The sequence below is a fragment of the Lepisma saccharinum genome, chromosome 18 (genome assembly GCF_977018435.1).
Source record: "Lepisma saccharinum chromosome 18, izLepSacc3.1, whole genome shotgun sequence".
NCBI lineage: Eukaryota > Metazoa > Arthropoda > Insecta > Zygentoma > Lepismatidae > Lepisma > Lepisma saccharinum.
The window spans coordinates 62,980,244-63,003,122 of record NC_139246.1 but is presented as its reverse complement, the minus strand read 5'-3'; the positions used below and the strand labels follow the sequence as shown (position 1 = coordinate 63,003,122).

Below are 22,879 nucleotides of genomic sequence, written 5' to 3'. Positions count from 1 at the left end.
ATTTGCGAATGGTTTTCCTGAAAGTGGAATTTCCAAATAATATACAAAACACGTACATATCAAGGCCCCTCTGTACAAGAAACGTAAGTAATGGTCTTTCTAAAGTTGCCGGCATAAATAAATTATGTGAGATGTGAATGACTTTAAACTTCGGCGAACGGTCAGCAAGTAAGAAACTTACTAATATTTGTTCTGTATCACTACGGCGCCATATTGGCCCGATAGGCTCACTTTGGTGTCGAGAACACCTTTATTTTAAGATACTTAAGAGAAATCGATCAATTTGACTTTATCGGGAAAATTAGACGAATGTATTAGGTAATACGGTCGTTAATTCTACAAAACATGCCATGAAATGTGCCGGGAGCCTAGCTTACCTCCTTTAGGGTACGATTGATTGATTGATTTGCTTTATTTTACTTAGCTTTTTGTGTCACTTTTGGCTAATTTGGGAAGATGAGGATGAGTGATGAATGGACACTCGCACACATCCATACCCTTGCCGGCATTCGAATCCGTTATCCCTGGCGTCGAGAGCGATGTGCTAACTACTCCACCACGAGGGCCGGTATTTTAGGGAACGAATTTATAGTTTACATTTTCAAATCAAACCTTCCTCTTCCTACTGCTCGCAAAAGAAAAAAAAGAACTCTAGGTACGATAGCTCGTAACCTCCTGAACGTGAATGTTTCTGTTCACCTTTTCTAGAAAAAGTAAAGTCACACACTGTGCACTGCATGAAGGCAAACCTACACTCCTGTTCAGATAAAGTGGAACTTTATGTGAAGTGTAATGTACACAGGGCGATTTTTTCCGAAAATATCCTACTACCTCTTGTTTGCAGTGACTGTGGAAAAGCAAAATTACAGCTATTTTGTTCACCTACACACCTCTCCCTCCTTTGTTGAACTATTCTGGCGATATAACTATTGGCAGTTTAGCATTCACGCACGGTTTTCATTTTCCTGGGCGGAAAAATAAGCAAACTCTGTTCGACGGTTTATTTCTGCATCACACTGTACTGAGAAAGAGCTATTTTAGGCGCCAGCAGATTACTCGTTAGGTTAGATCATTTCTGTAAGCAAACATATAACTTCCGTTTGAATGTCGGAGCGCCTACTTTTTGAACACCTCGTTGGGAACTGAGTATTGTTGCTAAGAGAAGCATGGATATCTCTGCTTCGACGTCGTCGCCTTGTAATCAAGGGGTTCCGGGATCACCCGGTGGAGGCACACAAGTGGTTTGGATCTCACTTTAAACTGAAAGTCCAGCCCCGATTAGCCTTACTGTGCATAAAGTGGATTTAAAATACCAACTCAACTCCACTATCTCTCCTTCGAACCTCAGAAGCTCATTTAGGATAATATCCCTCCTCTGTTGTATAAGATCTTCGGGGTACTCGACATAAAGATGTGTAATTACTGGCCTCTTTTTAAAATAGGGACATTGGTGCATGATTTTTGCGTCATCAAAAGGTGTTGGACTGTAGTAAGTCATAAAGTTTAGTCAAGAAGCCTGACTTTTAAGTCCATCAGTCGAGGTTTAAGACCCATCACTACTCATATTTCACATGGATACTCCTGGAGTTATATTAAGCCGTAACAATACGATTTCCGTTTGGGTAACATTGTAAAATACAACATTTCTATACAGGACTATGAGATTTCAAAATGCAACCGGAGTACGTAGCTTCATAATTGATATGTCCTTTATCTTTCAATTCGATGGTGACGAAGAATCCAAAATTAACCCGGTTCTAATTCCTGACAGAATGTGCGCGCGAGAGTGCAGTATCTCAATTGAAAATAGCCATCAGGAAGCTTTCAACGTCCAACAAGTGTTTCAACATTATCATAAAATACCATAATGAAGATAAAAATCTAGTTAGAAGAATGCTGAAAGTATAAATATGACCTGCAATTATAAAATGTTAAGTTGTCAGTACACATGTTGCAGGAATGATCGCTATGAATTGCCTGGTAGTTCAAATGAACGGTGCAAAACGGTCTCTACTGTATAACAAAAGCGGCACACAAGGGCAGTAACATAAATCGAGTATATATGCAACAGCGGTTACGGCGAGAACATCCAAGAACTTTGTTTCTGCAACCGAAACATCCGGAAAGTACTGTGGGTTGCATATGTTTAAGAACCTCTACACACAGTGGTTGCTGAATCAAGTTTCCTTTTTTAGTAACAGTGTGAAATGATGAAGTAAACTTCGAGCTTTTACAACTAATTTATGTTTTTGAAAAAGAAAATTGAATCGTTACAAGAATCAAGAAAAGCAATTAAAAGAACAAATACTGCGCATTACGGACACGGGATCGTTTCATAACTACAACAAGATATCGATTCTGTACACTGACAGTCTGTTTACTTGATTCTACTAGCTTACGAAAATTACGATAGCATGATTCTACGTTTATTTATCTAGAAACAAAGACTAATGAATACATAGCATTTGACAAATAGAACTCTAAGTTACAACCATTAAGAAACAAAATGATGTTTGGGTAGTTGCAAAGTAACTCTTCATCATAAAATCATTGACAATATTTCATACAAAATTGTTGGTATATAAATGATTCCGGTAATTCAGGTTTTATACTTTTTGGATGAACAATAAGAAACTGATACGAAGTTGCATGAATGTTTTCGGAAAGTGAGTTCCTAGTGGAAGGTCGTGAGAGCTCTGTGATGGAATCAATAGGAAATTACAATATACATAACCGAACTTTGTTCAATTCTCTATACACCTGACCCAAGACGTGACCAGAGTGCAATAAAGAAAGGCACACTTACATTCCTCTCTCTCCTTGCTTGATTTTCCACATTTCGTGCTGGGAATACATGCATTTTAATAAAACTGTTACATTAAAAGTAATGAATCCTCGTGAATTTCTTTTCAAATGATATTATGAAAGTAAAAATAAGTTTAGTAATATCAACTGTCACAAATCAGGAAAACCAAATTTTGTCTCATTTCCGCCAAAGAAAATTATTTGATATTTACAACAGAAATGATTTCATAAACCATCATTAGCATATACAGATACATTGGAACAGATAAAATTTACCTTAACTTATGATGTTAGAATTTAAGCCCGTTTTAAAAACATTGTCCTTCTTACCCTAAATTAAAATCAGCACGAAATTCCATTAACTTACCGTTTTTGCTTCTTTGGTTGATTCAATTAAAATTGTTGGGTTCGTCAATGTACGGGAAATATTGCCTAATGTAAGATTCTTACTTAAAATGTTACAACAAGAGATGCAAAAACCCCTTGAAAAGATACAAGGTATGGAACCCCAAACTTTAAGTGTGCTGGCTAGTTCATGAGAACATATTACCTATCTGATGTATCTTGTCTGTGCGAAAGAAAATGTTACATAAACCAAATACAACTTTGGAAATGATAATTGCATGTACCATTAGAAGTTTTCAATTACTGCACGAAGACTTCGTAACCGTTCATAAAGATTGGAAAATAAATTTGCAATTTTATTATAGTATTAACTTTCAAGAAACATAGTATGGAGAAAAATTCTGTAAGTGTAATAACATTCATGACGATATAGCAACTGACACAGGTAAAGTTATTGATCCTCGCAAGATAACCTTTACTTCCGACGGTTTTTCTTTTTCTAGCTCGGGAACAGGCGGTGCTAAACCACAGGCACGAGCGAAATGTCTCTATCATAAAAGTACGTCTAAACGTCGTAGAGCCTTTCTATTTATAGACCTAGTTCCAATTCGCTTTTTCTCTTATTGTTTGAAGAACCAGAAAGAACGAGCCGGCGAGACGGCCTGCGATTGGTTCAGGGTACGGTGGGAGAGTCCCGGCGCCGGCTGCATGCTCTCGGCTCAGCTCGGGACCTGGGAAACCGGGACCATCGTCCGTGGCGAGAGGACGTCGCTATGCCAGTGTGAGTGATAGTGCGCGCGTGGATATCCCCCCTCGCATAGCATGTGACCCAGACACCGTTTCTGCGAGGTTATCTCTTTTTGCCCCGCCGCAAAAACGGAGAAAAGAACCAGTATGGCTGCAGGTGAGTCCCACGAATAAAAGAAACGCGTTCCTCTTTCTTACTTAAAACTTTTCTTTTTACCGTACTTCTTTCGCTTTGCTGCTTTCCTCTCTATTTTCTCGTCGCTTTCCGCCACGCTAAAGCCTTCCAAACTTCGACAGGCATCGTTGTTTGTGCGTGACTGTGTGTGTGTGTGCGTTTGTGTGCAAACACGTGGTACGCTACGTAACAACCGAATGTTTCTCACCAGTTCGAGCGAGCGACAACAGGATGCGCTCAGAATGCCATCAGCCACAGGTGCCGCTCGCGATCACTCCCCTGGTTACTGAACCTGAAGAGCAATTGTGCTCAATTCTGAATACATTTCATCTTCATTTTTCTTGCATCCTTAACTAAATCCACATTTACGAAATCATGCCTCAGCATCCTTACTGGAATGTACAATGAACAGGGGACCTCCACGTTTTCTAGGTGGAGCATCCTGGGAGCTTACGGAAGTCAATTCGCACATCCGTCAATTCTTGGCACACCCATACAAGTTTACAGGGTTGTAGACAGGAAATAGCACATTTCGCGATCGAACCGAAGTACAAGCACTTATATACTGGCAGTTAACGGTGCAATCTTGGATCGGAAACCACGTGACTCCTTGCAGCAGCGACGTTCGAGACACTGATTGGCCTTTGTTTGTGACATCATTTCAGCGAAAGCCAGTCGCATGCTCTTATTTTTTATACACATGCAATGGCACAATACATACTTTAACATAGGGTGTAATATAAATGGTAGCCATTCCTTAATTTAAGGATTCTATTCACTAACAATCGAGTGTTGTTGAATTGCTTCCGTTTATACTTCGCTTTACTACTACTCTTGTGGCTCATCGTAAAGATGTGGATGACAAAAACACACGATCACAAGCACACGTGAACAGGACAAGCCCCAAAGAGGGTCCAGTCGCCAGGCCCTCGTTAATCTCCAAATATGCAGTCCAGAGTGTACTGCGTGGAAGAGAGGTTGCCATCAGAGTGCCTTTCGAAAAGTTCACCCCTTACATACCAACATCGAGTTACAATGGATTTTTACTCAGTGGAGTGAAATAATTTTGATAAATTACAACAATACAAAACATATATATATATATATATATATATATGGATTTGGGAAGTGGGTCCGGAAAATATGATAATCATTTCAGACACCATTGTTTTACTTATTTCTGGTGTGTTTTTCTGGCTAACAGTTCTATCACATGACTACAGCCGCTACATGCTGATTGCAACAATGTTTGTATGGGTATCCTGTGAAAAATTCATACGTCGTAATTAGAATAAAAATAAAGATGTCATAAATATCTTATTATCTTCAGGAGAGTAAATAAACACCTGGTCATTCGCTCGAATCATATGTGATGCATAGACATATCTGTATCTTGTTGTTAGATTTACTTTTAATTAAAATGCACAGTCCCATGATGTACAGAAAAAAACACCTAACCCGAATTCTACGCCCATTAAAAAAGGTTTAAAATCTTCCTCAGAAAATAAAATCGCTGGAAAGAAACCCTATGCTGGATAAACACAGAAAAACGTTCTAGTAGAGAAATTTAAAACATACTTACAACAAACACGAGAAACTTAAAAATTGTATAATTACAGCTGAGAGTAATCGCCAGTAATCAATTTGACGTAATTAAGTCAAAATCATTGTCTAAAACATGCCAAATTTTCCATCTCGTGTCGACGTCATCAGTTCGCTTGTATTCCTTGCCAGAACTGAGTTTTTCTATACGGAGTAAATTTTATTGGTTTGGATCAGACATGAACATTTTCCGTTACTATTTGCAGTTGTGCATAATTGCACTTCCAATAAAGACTTTATCACGATGTAATGAACTTAAAGAGAAACTTGTGTACGTAACAAAATTAAACAATACTACCAGACAACGTATTTATTTATTTAGGTCGTGCTTATATTAATTCCAACTTATTCCGGAACAGCAGGCAGGTTAGTATTTTTAGGTGAATGACTGGTATTCGCCTTCTCTGGATACTTTCATGTCCCTGGTTGGTCGAGGGGGAAAGCATTAGCATTATCAGTTAATTTTACTTTCATCCTTATCTTTGGAACTATTTTCCTAAGGGGAGCAGCGGTGGTCTAATCGGTAGTAAGTATGACGTCACGCGGGAGACCTGGGTTAGATTCCATGGGTGGCTGATCTAAGGTCGGGATTTTTACTGCCTTGTCCCCGCAAAAAGCGGCTCTAGGGGTCACACAGCTTCAAATAAATTGGCACCTAAATGGGTAAAAGCGGACGGAACGTGGTGCTGATCACATCACCTCCAAAATGGCACAGAGATCGAATAATGTGTGAGGAGGCCCTACCACCACATCCCTTCCTATCGCATATCATTTTCAGGATGGTTTCAGGATGCACACTTGAAATTCCGAAACGAAATTCCGTCACTTTCTTTAAAATATACGAAGTACTGATTGAACAAAGCTTTACATTATTTTGTATCTAAAAATTTCTCAACATTTTCTGAATCAGTTTCGAAGTTGGATACGTGATGCACTATGTCTTAAAACGTTCATAATGCTAGAGGGCATCCAAAAAGAGGGAGATGCTGTTCAAAATGTTTCCCTACTTTGTCATACATAATACACATAGCACATTGTACAATCCTTATAAATTTCACTCTAAATTTGTACATTTGGAATATTTTAACCTGATGCTGCACAACAAACCACTGGCATGCGTCTCCCCACTGATTTTTCCCAAACTACATAAATGACAGATTTTATGTAAAAGCAAACTCGATTGCCGGAAAGCCTGTCTTCCAGTTAAATATCTGCAGACTTAATTCGTCTGTTGCAATGTTCTCTTTCTCAATTTTTTGAAGACTTCGAGCTGGGCCATAGGTGATTTTGAAAATGTGTTCTTGAAGACAAGTTTTTAGCAGTTGGGTTTAAGTTCACCTCATGAACAAGCAGACCCACTGAGACTAAACATTCATTTAAAGTGAGGCCCGTACCACGCAGTGCCGCAACGGGATGGTAATCAACAAAACGATGTATTTCTGGGAACAATTGTGTTAAACAAATTCAAAGAGCCCATGTGAAGAAACTTACAATATTGCAACATTTCCTAATTTTTCAATGACATGAAGGAATACTGGAATAATTTAAACCGCCCAGCGCGTTAAGTGGACCATTTTCTACCTAGCTACCAGTCTTTCAGAGATCAAGTCCAAATATTCTTTATGAGTGTCCCTCCGTCAATTTAATCTAATCATCACCCAATTTCGTGGTCGCGATTACACAGAAGTGGCAGTAAAACGATTTAAAATTATAAAAATAGAAATACAAATAGTCTATACCAAAATTAGTAAAAAATGTACCTATTGCAAGTACACCAATCAACAAGTGCAAGCGTTCATATCAAAATAAATGTCATCGATTAAAATCTCGTACAACACTACATATAATAAATGGTTAGTTAACCACTGTGAAGAAATTGAAACACATTACACATATTTCTGTTTCGTTGTATGGAACATATCAATTTTATTACGTGTAATTGGAACCAGTGTTTATGCAAAGACTAGAATTGAAACAAACTTTGCATTTTTCTTAAATGAACTTTATGCTCAAATAGGCTAATCTGGATTGGACTTACGAGTTTAAAGTGTAATAAGAACCACTGCACAATGTGCTTCCAAAGGGAATCGAACCCGGTACACCCTGATTAGAAGACAACTGTAGATACCATTTTTAGATCAGGAAATTTAAGAATTCCCAGAATACATTTATTTATCGTGTATGAACTGAAATTTGAAACTATTTTTCTTACCTTAATTGTGATGTCAGGTTCAAAATAGAATCACATATACACACACTCAAGAGGCTTTCTCCAACTGTCGAGTTACGTCAAAAAATTAACCGTAGAAATAGCAAAACATTTCAGATACAGTATGTCAAGTTTACTTGTGATGTGCTACAGAATACGGGATCTCTTTATAGGTATAAACCAGTACCCCTCGCCATGCAATTTAGTGTGGTTAATTACGGTAACCACGTATTTTGCAAACATTTAATGAATTAAAACGTAAAAGCTATTGGCTTCCCCGGAAGCATAAAGACACACAATACGGTATCTAAAGCTTTATTTAGCGTGGTAGATCGTGAATCTTGTTCTCCCTGTTGTTCCTCCTTGAATCCAATGAAAACGAGCGGTTACAGCACCAGGTTTCTTTTCAAAAGTTAAAGTTCTGTAACTATTTACGTTGTTTTTCTATCCCTTGGTCTAATCGCGCTGATGAAGATGAATAATAAACTGATTAAATTTCTTGCTTATTTCTACGCAACACATTGATACATTGATGCCTGAGCAGGGTTCTAACCTGGGACATCTGGGATTGTAGAACATTACGTTAACTACTTCGATAATGTGAGATAGAACTTAATATTAGACATTACTATTTCACTTCAATGAGGCCATGCAAAGAAGCCGGTTTATGTAAACGTGGGTCTTAAAAGGCGTTAAATAGGGCAGTTAGTGAGCCGAAGTTATATCAACATAAACGGAAAGATAAACGAAACTGATGATATTATGATAAAAAGTTCAAAACTTTTCCTGAGAACCTGCAAAGTAAAGTTGTTAGAAAATTTAGGAAAAAGCTTGCCTTCGTTCGTAGAACTTCCAGTACGGTGCAAAACTTGCAGTTTTCAGGGTGTGGGGCTCGGTTAACTGAAAGTTAAACAACTACTTGAGAATGAACAATAAAATAGGAACAAAATAACTTAGCAATACTATAGATTCACTTCTTCGGCTGTACTTAATTAAAGCGGGGCTACAGGAAGGGGGGGGGGGCACAAGATATATTGTTATGAGAGATAATAAGCTGAAAGTCCTGGCGTTACTAGATACACCATGCCACTAAAAAATTGTTAGGTGCGTCGGCACATTAGGCTATTTTGCACCCATCAATGCACACGGGGAAATATCTCTTTATCTAAAATCCTTACTAAAAATTTAAAACAAGGGGTGTAAAAAATTCCTTGGGAAAAATTAAAAGTGCAAGGTTCTAAAAGGACTTGCACAAGACAAACACAACACATTAAAAAGCAAGACAATACTAAAAGCTCCCTCACAGACAGTGGAAGATACTTCTCTTTGAAGCAATTCAACAATAATTGCACGGTTAACTTTATATCGCAGTCCTTTCATCTAAGAGTGATTATAAACAAACAAAACTGATTTCTCACTTACGAGACTTTTGCCGTCAACACCCAAGGAGGTGGCGAAATCGTAGAGCAGGAGAGGGAAGGAATTGTTGCAAGTTCCTGTGCAGAAAATTCCGTGAAAATATTTTACTAACTAGCAGTAGAAATTGTACAACGATCATGAAACATTATTCCTTCTTATTTCAGGTTAACCTCGGGTACTAACCGATAATTTCGATGTTCGTCCAATCCATTTCGTTGGACATGCTTTTGTCTCGGTTTTCTTTGCGTGTGTCTCTCCCGAGGCTGAAAAGGCGTTTCAAAAGTTTGTCAAGTGCCGTTCCAAAAACCAATTTCTGCGAGCTAAACTCTCCGGGAAGCTGGATCCAACATCAAAGGTTCCATTCAATGACGAGAACTGGCGCCAGAGCTGCTGACAGGTTGCAATTCATTTGATTGGCTTCCCAAGGGTGGTTGTGCCCCCAGGGCTTCCCACACAAGCATTTTAGGGTGCTTCGGATGTAACCATTTCCTTTCATAAACTGACGAATTATTGTGTAGCATGTAGTCCCGTTTACGAGTTGGGAGAGATGTATGGTAGAAAAACAATCTCTTGATTGCCTGCCTGTGTGTGCATTCATAGCAGACTCTTTGCCAGGTAACAGTGATACCGATATATACTCGCATGGGGTGAAACATATTAGCGACGTCGGTCATTCGAACAGATTAAAAAAACATACCGGAGCAACGCACGTCTTCATATACACATTCGCACAAACGCACCGTACAACAGCACCAGCAACGGTTGAAGGGGAAAACTGGTGATTAAATGATTCTGAAGAAGTTGTCTCAAGCAATAGAAATCCTGACGCATTTTAGAGCGGACATTCTAAAACTACAGTATTTTTTCATTTTTGTTTACTCACCTACAGGGTATATATACTTCATGTAGGTGACATAGACGAGAAAGATACCAAACCATCTTAAGAGATATTAAGGTGCATCGGATGGGACTGTTTTTCTTGCAGCTTAAATTTGCATCTTCATCACGATTTATTTCTTTATATCTTTAAAAACGTTGGCTTTTCATACGAAGCTGAATCCAAATAAACTTGAAATTATGTTCCATTATATTTGTTCTCCTGAACCATACGTATGTAAATCAGAAATATAAAATCCTAGCGAAAAATTCGTTTCAGTACCTTCGTTACTCCCGCCACCCACGGCAGACGCAGCTCTATAATACACGATAAGTCCATGTCGATGGAGCATACAAGCACAAAATTTTAAAACATTTTTGAAATTTAAAATTTACTATTGGAATATCCAGAATTTACAGCGGATACTCCTTCTCACGAAGAATCTACAAACGAAGATAATTTTTAAAGAGGTACAATCTTGAATGCAGTTACAAAAAAATTATTAAAAAGCATTATTTCTTATCACTCATTGCCATCAATGAAAGGTACTATGCATTACTTTATTGTCGTGAAATATTTCTTAGAACATATTTAACTATATGGCAATGCAGTTACTGAGAGTTTAAATTGGGATAATTAGAAAACGTGACATGGAACTAAAAACTAACATATTTAGTGTATTGAAAATATGTAGTATCACCTTATTCGATGTACTGAGTGCAGTGAATTGGTTCGTAACTAAATTTAACCAATATATTAACGTTAATGCGCAGGAACCAAGAAGATGCTCTCCATTACTGAACTTTCTGAAATCTCCATGCCAGTCAATACTTCACGTGATATTTTAATCGTCGCCAGTAACATGTCAAACACACAAATGGCTGTTAAATTTGTATTCCGTAATTTTACGTCACTTTCCTACTTTCATATGTTAATTGTCATGAAGATGAACGGTGAACAGATGGAAAAGCAAATACGTTGAAAAGTCCATGCCTTGCGAAGGATTCGAACCTACGACCTTTGGTAACTTATTGCGATACACACGTCACCACAGAAGCTGGCTACTGTGCTGATCGTTCAACCAAAGAGAGGACAAGGTTGGAACAACAACACGGTTGTAGCATGTTAAGTTAAAGTTACCATTTACCGCATTTCTTGTTTCCACGAAACAAAAAAAGGAGAACATAATGAGTGCCACTTAAATAAGTGAATTATGGCTGAGTTCAGAAGTGAAATGCGTGCGTGGTAATTGATGGTAATTGTACAACAATGTTGGAAGCATCCTCCCTAGTGCCTCAACAAGAGAGAACTTCTCCGTCCGATTCAGATGCCATCTCTGGCGTGTAATGATTTCTTCCCGAGAAATGAATTTTCAAAAATGCAACGGCCAAATCGGAAGCACATCCTACGAGATAATAGTCAAAGAATCAAAATTGTGTTGCCTGACCAACGAAAACATTAAAAGGAAAGTCGTTCTGCTTTTCAACTACACATGAAAAAGTCACAAAAAATTAGGCTTTCACATTTCCTAAGTCGAATTGTATAGAATATGCCTCCTTGTTAGATATAAAAAAAGACCTCACATTTCCGCATCGATTACTTTTCTAGGATTCATTCTAATATGTTAGAAGCATCTTGCAACCCTTTAATCTCCTCTCGCGTTGGTGTTACTACGTCAATCTAGTAAAGGGTTTTCTTAAAATGAACTGGTAACTATGCTTAAAATGTTATAACTGTCACGAGTTGTCATTTTTGTTTAGCATACTGTGACAATTCATCATGACTAAATACACGCTTCAAGAACGTTTCGTTCTTAACAAAATTTGTATGAAATTAGACGTTCCATTGAACTTGAAACGGATCATAATTTTGGGCAAAAAATTATCTTCTCAGATGAAGCTCATTTCTGGTTAACTAGATATGTTAACAAACAAAATTGTCGTTTTTGGTGTGAAAACAATCCACAAGATATTCACGAGAAGCCCTTGCGGCTTGCATATGCAAAAAGTCACTGTATGGTGGTTTACGACATGGTGGCATCATCGGACCATTTTTTCCCAAAAATAGGAAGGAGATGCAGTTATAGTGACTGGTGAGCGGTACCGATTGATGTTAACAGATTTTTTGTGCCAAATTTAGATAAAATTGAGTTGGAGAACATGTGGTTCCAACAAGGTGCCACATGTCACACTGCTAATGCCACTATCGACGTATTGCAAGAACAGTTTGGTGAAAGGATAATTTCAAGAAATGAAGCTGTTAGTTGGCTTCCAAGAAGTTGTGATTTAACTCCTTTAGATTGCTTTATGTGGGGTTATTTGAAATCCATAGTCTATGCAGACAGACCACGAAGTCTTGATGCATTAAGATTGAACATCGAACACTGCATTCGTGAAATTAAGCCCGAGTTATTGCACAAAGTCATCGAAAATTAGGTTCATCGAATTCAAAATAATATAAAAAGTTTGGTTGTATCTGAAATAGTTTTCATTTTATTTCATTGTAAAATCAATTCGTTCTTATTGGAAAAACATATACATGATGCAATGTTTAATTGCGACATTCACAGCAGTTGCTGTGTAAATGAATCACAGTCACTTCAAATATATATTTTAGTGACGTCAATGGGAATTTCGAATAAATCGATAAGTCGATATTGGCGTACATATATGATGCAGTGCCTCCAGATACCAGAAATACCGCTGCCTGCATTTAAAATGAAAACACATACATGACCCGCAACCTTGTTTTCTCCAACATCAGTTTTCGGTAATTACACACACACACAATAATTAAAAATGTTAAGTTTTTCCAAGTGAAACTTAAAAAAAATATGAAAACGCTATTCACCAATAGAAAGGCAGGCATATTTACGGAAACGTTATCAATCATAGCGGTCTTCAAGGACAGCCGAGTGTAGCAATTAGCAAAATGAATGAACCTTCACCTCTCGGTGTGAAAAATAGTGTAATTGAAAAGTTGTCAAATATGTCCGTGATTTGTTCACAACGACTTCCAGTTGAATCAAATATATTTGTGTTTTGGCAGTTTTGGAAAACATCATTTAATTATAATTTTGGAAAACATAATTTACTTTAATACTTTAATAGAAGATTCTATTTTTGCCAAAAAAGAAGAAAAAGCATTTTGTTATGCGAAAACTGTGTTCAAAGCTCACATGAAAGTGTATTAAATAAGCCACCAAAGAAAACTCCTGGAAAGGAATGACAAGGGTTGGGTTTACTTTCGAACACGATCAACTGCACGGAAGATAAGGTTCCGTACTGCAGTGCGTTGACGTGTATAATACTCGTTGGAAAATTTCATTTAGTGCGTTAATGCAATATAGCAACAAGCCACGCGTGAACTTCTCCAGGTGAATGCAATTTGCATTTAACGAGCTGCCTTTAAGAGGATACAGAGCGATTAATGAAGGTGACACAAAAGATACGCAAGTTCCTCCTCCACTGACCCCCTTTCTTGGGAGCCAGCGCAGCCGCGAATCACGAGGTTAGCGATGCACCTCCACCTCTCTATGCACAAGAACATTCCTGAATTTCTTCAATAACATGGTAGCAAATTTATAATTAAGAGCAACAGTGATTTATTCTGTTTGAACTTCTCGTTCAATCAAATGTGTTCAAAGTTCAAATACGAAATAAATCTCTCATGGGTAGTTACAGCGTACTTTTGCACATTACTGTACACTACAGGGCCTTGCGAAGAGCGCGTAGTCTACTTTTATACACAGATAAGCTAGTCAGGATTAAGCCCAGACACTTATAAGTAGAATTCGAAAAAAAAGTAACGTGTTACGAATTAATGAATTAAATATCCTCTTAATTCCCTTCTTAATATAGGTTTTGATTTCTCTCCTAAGTATTTAAATTTAAAACCTATTCAAATAGGTTTTTTTATAATTAGGTTTATGTTTCCTCTAATTTCCAAGTCTATTTGCTTTGATGATTTAAGTATTAATCTTAACTTATTTGCATTATTCCCTAGTATATATCAACGTCGTTTGCATAACAACCGAGTTGCACCAGTTCAGTCCCTTCGTTTCTTTACCTTCTTACTGCATATTCTAAACCTAAATTTAGAAGCAAGAGATAAAGAATCTACCTGTTTCGACATGAGCAACTACATATAGAATATATAAATATAATTGGAAATAAACTATAAGTCAATAAGTCAAACGACGACATGTGACAATTCTTAAAACAACATTACAAAACACGGCACAACGGATGGTCCAGTCCCTGTAGCAAGTGACCATGCGTTAGACGGCTGTGTCCTAGACGCATGCGGGTAAGAATAACTTCTTCTCGCCGAGAGGGACGGGACGAGGAACGCTGAGCACTATGGTGGGCTTAACAGCGTGAAGCTTGTTCCCCGTTTCCGTATCCCACTCGGCCTGCCAAGTGTCAAGAATGCAACAACGGAACACATTCTGCAGGTCGCTAGCTGGCAAAAGGTGGACGAGAACGTCGCCATCTGCATCAGCAGACTTGGCGGCAGCATCAGCTGCTTCGTTCCCCTGGATGCCCACGTGGCTAGGGACCCAACAGAAGTGTACATCGGCACTGGCAGATAAGGACAAGACCCGTCCGAATATGCGTTGCGCTACCGGATGCCGGGAATACGGCGAATCCAGAGTCTGCAACACGCTGGTCGAATCACTGCACACGAGGTCTTTCTTCAGACCATTGACGTCTGCAAAGTCCGGTGCCTTTAGAATGGCGTACAACTCTGCCGTATAGATGGAACAGGCAGGATGTAGCGAGTAACTGGAACTTTGAGAGTCTAGGACGAAGGCGTAACCAACTGATTCGACTGTCTTGGACCCATCCGTATAAAATACATTAAGATTTGGGTGCTTCGCACGAACTTATGTAAAACCGTTGCTGGTATACAACCATTGGTGTTTCTTCCTTTGGAAGCGCAGTCAGAGAAAAATCGATAGAAGGCGCAGGAAACTCCCAGGTCGGGAGAGTCGGAATTAGTGGAGAGACGCCAGGAAGATCACTGCCAACACCAAGTGCTGACAGGATCTCGTTTGCACGAACACCAAATGGTCTAGTGGCTCTATGCTGGAGCCGATACCTTGCCAGCCTTATCTCGTCTGAGACGGTATGATATGAAGGATGTGAAGGCATCGAGCGAAGAAGTAGTTCACTACCAGCCGCTGTCTTCGCAGAGACAGCGACGGCTCAGATGCCTCTACATATAAACTGGGTACTGGACTGGTGCGGAAAGCACCAGAGCGCACACGAATACCAGCATGGTGGACGTGTCTAGGGTACGAAGCCTTGATGAGCGGGCAGAAGAGTACGCAACACATCCGTAATCTAGCTTTGGCCTGATGAGTGAACGGTACAGGTGGAGCAGTACCGTCCTATCAGCACTCCAAGAAGTACGAGATAAAACGCGTAAAAGGTTAAGAACTCGAAGACAATAGAACTTTAACTGGCGAAGGTGAGGTAGCCATGAGTTGTCTACGAATGTGATTCTCTAATAAGCCTACTGCATATCCTTTCCTTCACAGTACTTCCCTGAAACATATCTGTATATGTACAGTCACGGACACTGCCGGCTTGTAATGAATACATTGACTTTCAATGGAATTGTTACAAGTCGGCAGTGTCCGTGACTGTACATATAAAGGCAATGTTTGCTTCATTCCCATGATATTTTTGATAACAGAGTGGGGGGGGGGGGTCCGAAACCAACTACAGAGGCTCTGAAATATTGGTTTGACAGCGCGCATATGCAACATTAGGACATATGAAAATACGTAATACAAAAGGGCAAAATGAAAAATTTATAGGTCAGTCGAATGTTCAAATATAGTTTTAAAAGTTTCGAAAAAAGAAGATTCAGTGAGCAATGTCTTTTTGGCATGTTTTTAGGAAATTTCGCGGAGCTTTGGTAACAAGACACGCTGAAAGGAAATTTCCTAACAGCTCACGGAGCAAGAGTGGAAACTGAAACAAGTGGCTTTGCGCATAATTTGTGAATTTCTATCTTAACCCCATTCCATTTCAGTAACTTCGCGATCTCAGTTCAGTCGTATTTTTAAAGTGGTTACGTGTTACAAGTGTTCTTCCGATTTGCTATTGTTTTGTAAAGTGTTTGTTAAGTGTTATTTCCGTTTTGCTATAGTTTTAATAATGGCACATATGACCTCCCCGATGGTGCAGTGGTAGCGTCGTCGCCTTGTAATCAAGAGGTCCCGGGTTCGATTCCCGCTGAAGACACATAGTGGTTCGGATCCCACTTTAAACTGTAGGTGCAGTCCGGATTATCCTTACTGTGCATAAAGTGGACTTGAAACACAAAATCAATCCAATTCAAAGTAACGGCACATACGTACAGATTACAACAAAAGTTTTATATACGATTTGTATGTGATTACAAATTCTTGTGGGGACGTTCGTCGACGATTTTCAACAAAGGTGTGCCTGTTCAACACAGAAATATCGTGCGAAACCTTGTGAACAAATTCAGGGAAACAGGATATATTCTCGATAAGAAGCGAACGATAAAACTGCGTGTACCTACCGAGGATAAATTAGCGAAGTCTGAGAAAGATTAGAACATACTCCTCAAAAATCGCTCCGACGACTTGCACAGGAAATAGGATTCCGTAACAATAGCATGGCGAGCTACCAAATTTTTAAAACTGAAATCGTACAAGGTCACTGTTGTCCAGGAACTGCTACCACGCGATAACGAGAGTCGGGTAAATTTCTGTAACTGGAAATTTGGGAATGTTAATGGTGGGGTAATTGATCCACGTTTAATATTCTTCTCTGACGAAGCATGGTTCCATTTAAGGGGCCATGTTGCTTCACAGAATAACAGGTATTGGGGCTCAGATAAATCCGATATTATACACCAAACTCTTTTGCATGACCAGAAAATCGGTGTTTGGTGCGCAGTGAATGCATACAGAGTTATAGAGGCTATATTTTATGAAAATACCATAAATGCACAGAGATACAGTGACGATATACTCGCACCATTGTAAGAACAACTAACTGATATTGAATGCCAGTCAGGGTTTTTCCAACAAGACTCTGGCACCTCACACACAGCTGAAGAGTCGTTGGATTTCATTCAGGAAATTTTTGAAGACCTGGTTATTAGCAAAGGATTGCGACCCCCACGTCTCACTGTATGTAATTTTTATCTATGGGGGAAATTGAAAACAAACCCCCACACAGTAGAAGAACTGAAGGAGAATATCAGAAGGGAAACTGAAGCAATTTTCAGAAGTTGAACTATTGCGTGTAAATGAAAATTTCCTGAAAAGATGCCAGAAATGTGTGGATGCAGGACGCCACCATTTCCAGCATCTATTGTGACAAGATACGTGCTTATTTTGATTATAATTGTAATTGACACTTTAATGATTGTAACAGGAATGAATTTGCAATAATTTTCATAACATAGTAGTCTATTACAGTAAAAATTGGCATCTCTGAGAGTCCAATCTGCCAGCTTCCAAAACATTTTTTTCTCAATTTGTAGGGGCTGTGCCCTCCCGTCCCTACGCTTTTGATGCCAGTATTGCCATTTACACTCAGCGTAAAGAAATGATTGTAGTTTAGTGAAACAAAAATAGGGGACAGTGCCAGTGGCGCCAACTTAAATAAGCCTGTGGGGCTCGAACCCACACAATAATTTGCCTGTTATATTTTTTTTCTTTAGAAATAAAGTCTCTGCGATTAAGAGATGTTTTTATCATTATAGACTGAAAGAATTCTGGCAAGTTTAATTACTAACTGTTTTCAAAATGTTACATAATTTTTATATGATACTTTTCGGTGTCCTATATTACGTACACCATCCAGGGTCATCGCTATTAGAAATCTAAGGGAGGTTAAATAAGGGCTTATAAACAGGATGAGGATTGATAGGCACTAATCGTTCTGCACATCGCGCTACGACGCCAGGGGTTCTAGGTTCGATTCCTGCCTGGGCATGGATGTTTGTGAGTGTTCATTCATCAATTTCATAATATCACTCATCTCTATCTTCGCAAATTAGCCAAAAGTGGCACAAAAAGCGAAGTAAAATACATGAAATCAAATCAAACTGAACGTGCTGAACATTTTTCATCATTTCTATGGATTAGGCACTGAAAAAACTGTTATCTTTGAAAGAAGCACTTGTGACCAAAACAGTCACAAAAGAACACTATACCTGTGAAACATGAATACCAGTCCCTAAGGCACATAGTGGTTCGGATCGCACTTTAAATTGTAGGTTCAGTCGCGATTAGCCTTACTGTGCATAAAGTAAAAAAAAAACACCAACTCAATCAATCAATCAATGCCATTCAGAAATGTCACGAGACTGTTTTTAAACATAAACGCCTACATTATCTGGCCAAGGAACAAGAAAAGGCATTTTATGGCAAATCGTTAGCCTATTATTACATAAAATCTAAAACAAATCTCCGGGATCAGCCTACAAATTTCCTAAAACCATGCCTGGATGCACGAGGACAACATTTCCAACATCCCCCGTGGTAATTAGCGTGCTTATTTTGATTGTATTTCTAACTGTAATTCTGAGAAATTGAAGTCATTTCGAAGCTAGCTGTTTCCATAGCGGAGATATCGCAGTTGGCGTCCGGGAGACCGCCAAGGGTGCCGCCGTCAGGCGCCCAAAGTGGAAAGAAGGACCCTAGCATTAATACTGGGTGGCAGATGTATGTTCAAAATCCTGACAAATTACCGTCATGCAATATTTAGTGCACTTAAAACTGTAATAAATTAATGCATTAAGAAAAATATAAACTGTGAAAAATAATATAAACAGACAAAAATGCCTTAGTGAATATCTCGTTAAAGAGCTGATAATATGTAATCAATGGATGTTTCATTTAGGTTACAAGGTGATATCCAAAACCTTCCGAATTGCTGTGGTTATCTGGACAGCAGTTGTAGCAGAGCTATGCAACTTCAGATTTTACTACATGTTTTGTAATCACCGTGCCAAGTAACATGTAGTTGGATGGTTCTGTTTATTTTTCAGGCGGAGTTGGGTACTTGGGTTATGACGATTTTTGCGATGGGTCCTAAAATCGAATAGCAAATGGGCATAAAAGTTTATGCGAATATGGGCAAAAGTGCGGAGGATAATGAATGAAATGTTTAGGGAAGAAATCAAATGCCGAACACAGGTGTTTAGATGGTCATGTCCAGTTGACAAGCGGCCGGGAATCCCTTGCTTTCTGCTAGACAGATGGGCAAATTTAAACAGGATTGTCATATTTTATTCTCAAGTCATGCGGATTCTACGCAAATAATTCCTGCCGGCAGCCTAAATGCTCGATTCTGAATGTTACAATGACGTTAAAGAAAATTTGCAAAGATAATCACCCGAATGTCGGCAATCGCGATCTTTATCACCAAAAGCGAAAACCTGCCTACACCCCCTGATTTGCCCTAGCCAACTTTATTTATTTTATTTTATTTATTTCGTCTTCTTTTACATGGCGAAGTTAAGGCTGTGGAGCCTTTTCTTCCGCTTGACCATGTTCAAAAAAAAAATAAAAAAAAATGAATATCAAATAATTAAAATATTGAAAAAGAAAAGAAAGAAAAAATATATAAAAACTAGAGAAATAAAAAATACAAAGAAAAATTACATATAAGAAAGGTAATCTAACCTATAGATACGGGCACACACACTCACACACAATATTTTTGCCCTTACACGCGTACAAGCAAATACATAACACTACACTTTCTTAAGCACAGTCCAATAATTGTATTGTTTTCTTTGTATTTTTTTCCTGCCGTCTGTAATTGGAGGTTTACCTCTGTTGAGGGCAGTAAATAAATAAATAAATAAAAAAAAAAGGTAAAAGTGCTCCCCTGTGCATAGCACCACGCCATGAAGGCGTATAGGGGGTGTGGGGGTAACGCCCCACACTTTCTTGATCCGGTCGTGAGTGGAGATGATGTGATCAGCATCACGCCCCTGACCGCCTTTACCCCCCAGAGTTTCCCCCGGGTACCCATGTTATTCGACGCTGGGTTGGCGCCGGGGCCGCTTCCATCAAATAAATAAATATTACACATACTTAAAACACAGTCCAAAACGGTATACTTTGACGATAATTTATCTAAACTATTACGTTAAATCATTTTTGTGCCTTACGTCCTTCTATCATTCTCTGCACCCGCCACATTATTAGGGAAATCAAACATTTAATTCTCATTGTATAATATGTGTAACTTTAACAATTTTTTGAACGTCACAACTGAGGAAGAGACATGAATTTCAGGTGGCAACTTGTTCCAAAGGCCTGCTGAGGTAACAGTAAAAGAATTTGCATAAAAGTTGGATTTGTGGAGTGGAATGGAGAGCAAAGACCTTTCGCGCGATCTGGTGTTGCGGCTGTGAAAGTCGGAAAGATGTTGAAATCGGTTATAGAGATATTGCGGGTCTTTTATTTGGAGGGTTTTGTACAGTAACTTTTGCAATATCTTTAAATTTTCTACGTCTCATGATGCAGAAATTCATTTAAACTGTAATCTACACCAGATAGTAAAATATATTTGGGGAGAAAACCGCAGGGTGAAAAGTCTACACTTGGAGGGAAAATTTTCGATATAACCTCCCCAAGCAGTTTATACACTGTATTTTTCATTCCTTTCATTTATTTTTTATATTAATTATGATGACAAAAGCGGCTCATGTGACCGTAAGCCGCGTAATACAGTTATGGCTCTGGGCCGAGATGGCGCGTGAACAACTTTGAACAACTCTTGTTGCAATATAAATATTATTGTCTACATGCTAAAGATATGTGTGTAAATAAGCGAGACGTTACGTGACGAAAATGCCTGCATCTGTGCCATGTCACGCGCTATCTCGGCCCAGAGCCAAAACGAACGTACTGTATATGCCAGAGAGTCACATAGGCTCGCTTTCGCCACCATAAGCCTCTAAGAAGGTACAATCTGGAAATCAAACATCACAAAAATCTACACTGCAGCAATCTCTCCGTTCGAAAGCAAAGATAAATTAGTTTTATTCCTAACTTAACGAGAAAAAGGAAAACTACACCAAAACTGCACAAATCACTACGAGTGGATAAAAACATTCAAGAAAGAACACTCATGTATGTATTCTACACGAAAAGACGAAAACAACTTTGAACATCCGACAACCTTTCGAACGGAGCATTTTTTCCCAAAACGAAGCGAGGCGAAGCATGATAATGCTCGTCGCATTGGGATTGCATTAAAATTTAATGACGGGATAAGACACGAGCCGGCAGAATGCTCCGCTCTTCCTTCTCCCCTTGATTCCAGACTCTTCGCCGCGATTACCCAACATGAAGACGTTCAGGGCTTATGAATAAAACTAAATTTGAATTGCTAACCCTCTCATTTCTCAACTCGCCGAATAATCCTTAATGACAATTGCGAGATGGCGGACATTAAAATAGACGCTGCAGCCAAATTTCTCAGGCCTCTTCGTGAAACGCAAATATTCGTTCTTCGTTCCTACGCGCAGAGAAATCCACCATCTATGGTGAAGGCCCACGTAGAACAAATCAAAGCTGACAAACAACTTTGCTAGAAAAAGTTGAAATTTTCTTATTCTTAAAAAGGCAAAGAAAACATTTTTTTGAAAACAGAAGGTCGTGCAATTCTCTAATTACTATCTCGATCCCCCACTTATGAAAAATGAAGGAGAATGATTTTTCTAGCTTATTCATCACAATATTTCAAATTGTCGACAAAATTTGATATTTAAAACAGACTTTATGGCCAAGCGTAATCGGAAATGAGCTTGCTTTAACAAACGAGATCCGAATCCTTATACAGTGTCTGTCCCCTTGTGTCAAATGTACAGATGAGAAAAAGAACAATTGTTACAACAGTTCATGCAACGTGAATGTCAATAAATCTACATAGATTGCTGCCAGATGCCTCAAGGCAGAAAGATGAGTGAACACTACAGATTATCATACTTGCATGTAACAGCAACTTTTGTACAATGGAGTTCTTACGGCACTTTTCTAAACCATTTAATAAAAAACACAAATCTGGACTTTTGAGTAGCCTTTCAGTTGTTGTATCCCAACGTAGCATCCTTGAAGAAATAAATACCATAGAGAGAATATCGCAACACGCACGTAGAAGAATGCGGGTCTCTGCGGTGATACGTGTCTATACGAGACGAGAATACTGTCCACAATCGTCCTTTGGCTCACCCCAGACATGAAGACAATTAACCCACATAGAAGGACAAATTTTATAGAAGTTCTTCCTTCCTTCCAATTCTCTGGAGAGTGTGATCTCCGCAAGATATCGCCCAACATCTCAGAGAAGTGGAGCAAAAAAAAGTAAGTTATACGGAGGACGTGAGATTCTGTGTGGACGAAGACGCTACTGCCGACTAGAACAATCAAAGAATTTCTAGAAATCTCTTCCAGCCAGGGCCTTGGGTGTAAATCGTCTTCACTCCCTGACCACAGAGGATCTGGTATAATTGAGTTATAACACCGAGCACAACGGCAAGGACAAATCGCTGAAGATTCAGCTATTTTCAGGCACGAAAAATCATCAAATGGATACAAGGTTCTCTTTCGTCACATCCATATTCTCTTGAGGTATTCCTTAAGTGCATCTTCTCAACAATCGCTCCTGGGTAAATTTTCTACGAAAGG

General features: G+C 38.8%; 2 protein-coding genes across 2 annotated transcripts in view; one reads left to right on the top strand and one right to left on the bottom strand.

The window, feature by feature from the left end:
• LOC146002607 (midasin) overlaps positions 1–22,879 on the bottom strand; it is a 586,494-nt gene that overhangs the window by 281,574 nt on the left and 282,041 nt on the right. The window lies entirely within an intron of this gene.
• The window catches only part of LOC146002608 (uncharacterized), a 61,285-nt gene continuing 42,308 nt past the window's right edge, over positions 3,903–22,879 (top strand). The window contains exon 1 of the mRNA XM_083140573.1: positions 3,903–4,054. Within this exon, the coding sequence (XP_082996699.1) occupies positions 4,045–4,054 (10 nt within the window). The 5' untranslated portion in view covers positions 3,903–4,044. The remainder of the gene's footprint in view (positions 4,055–22,879) is intronic.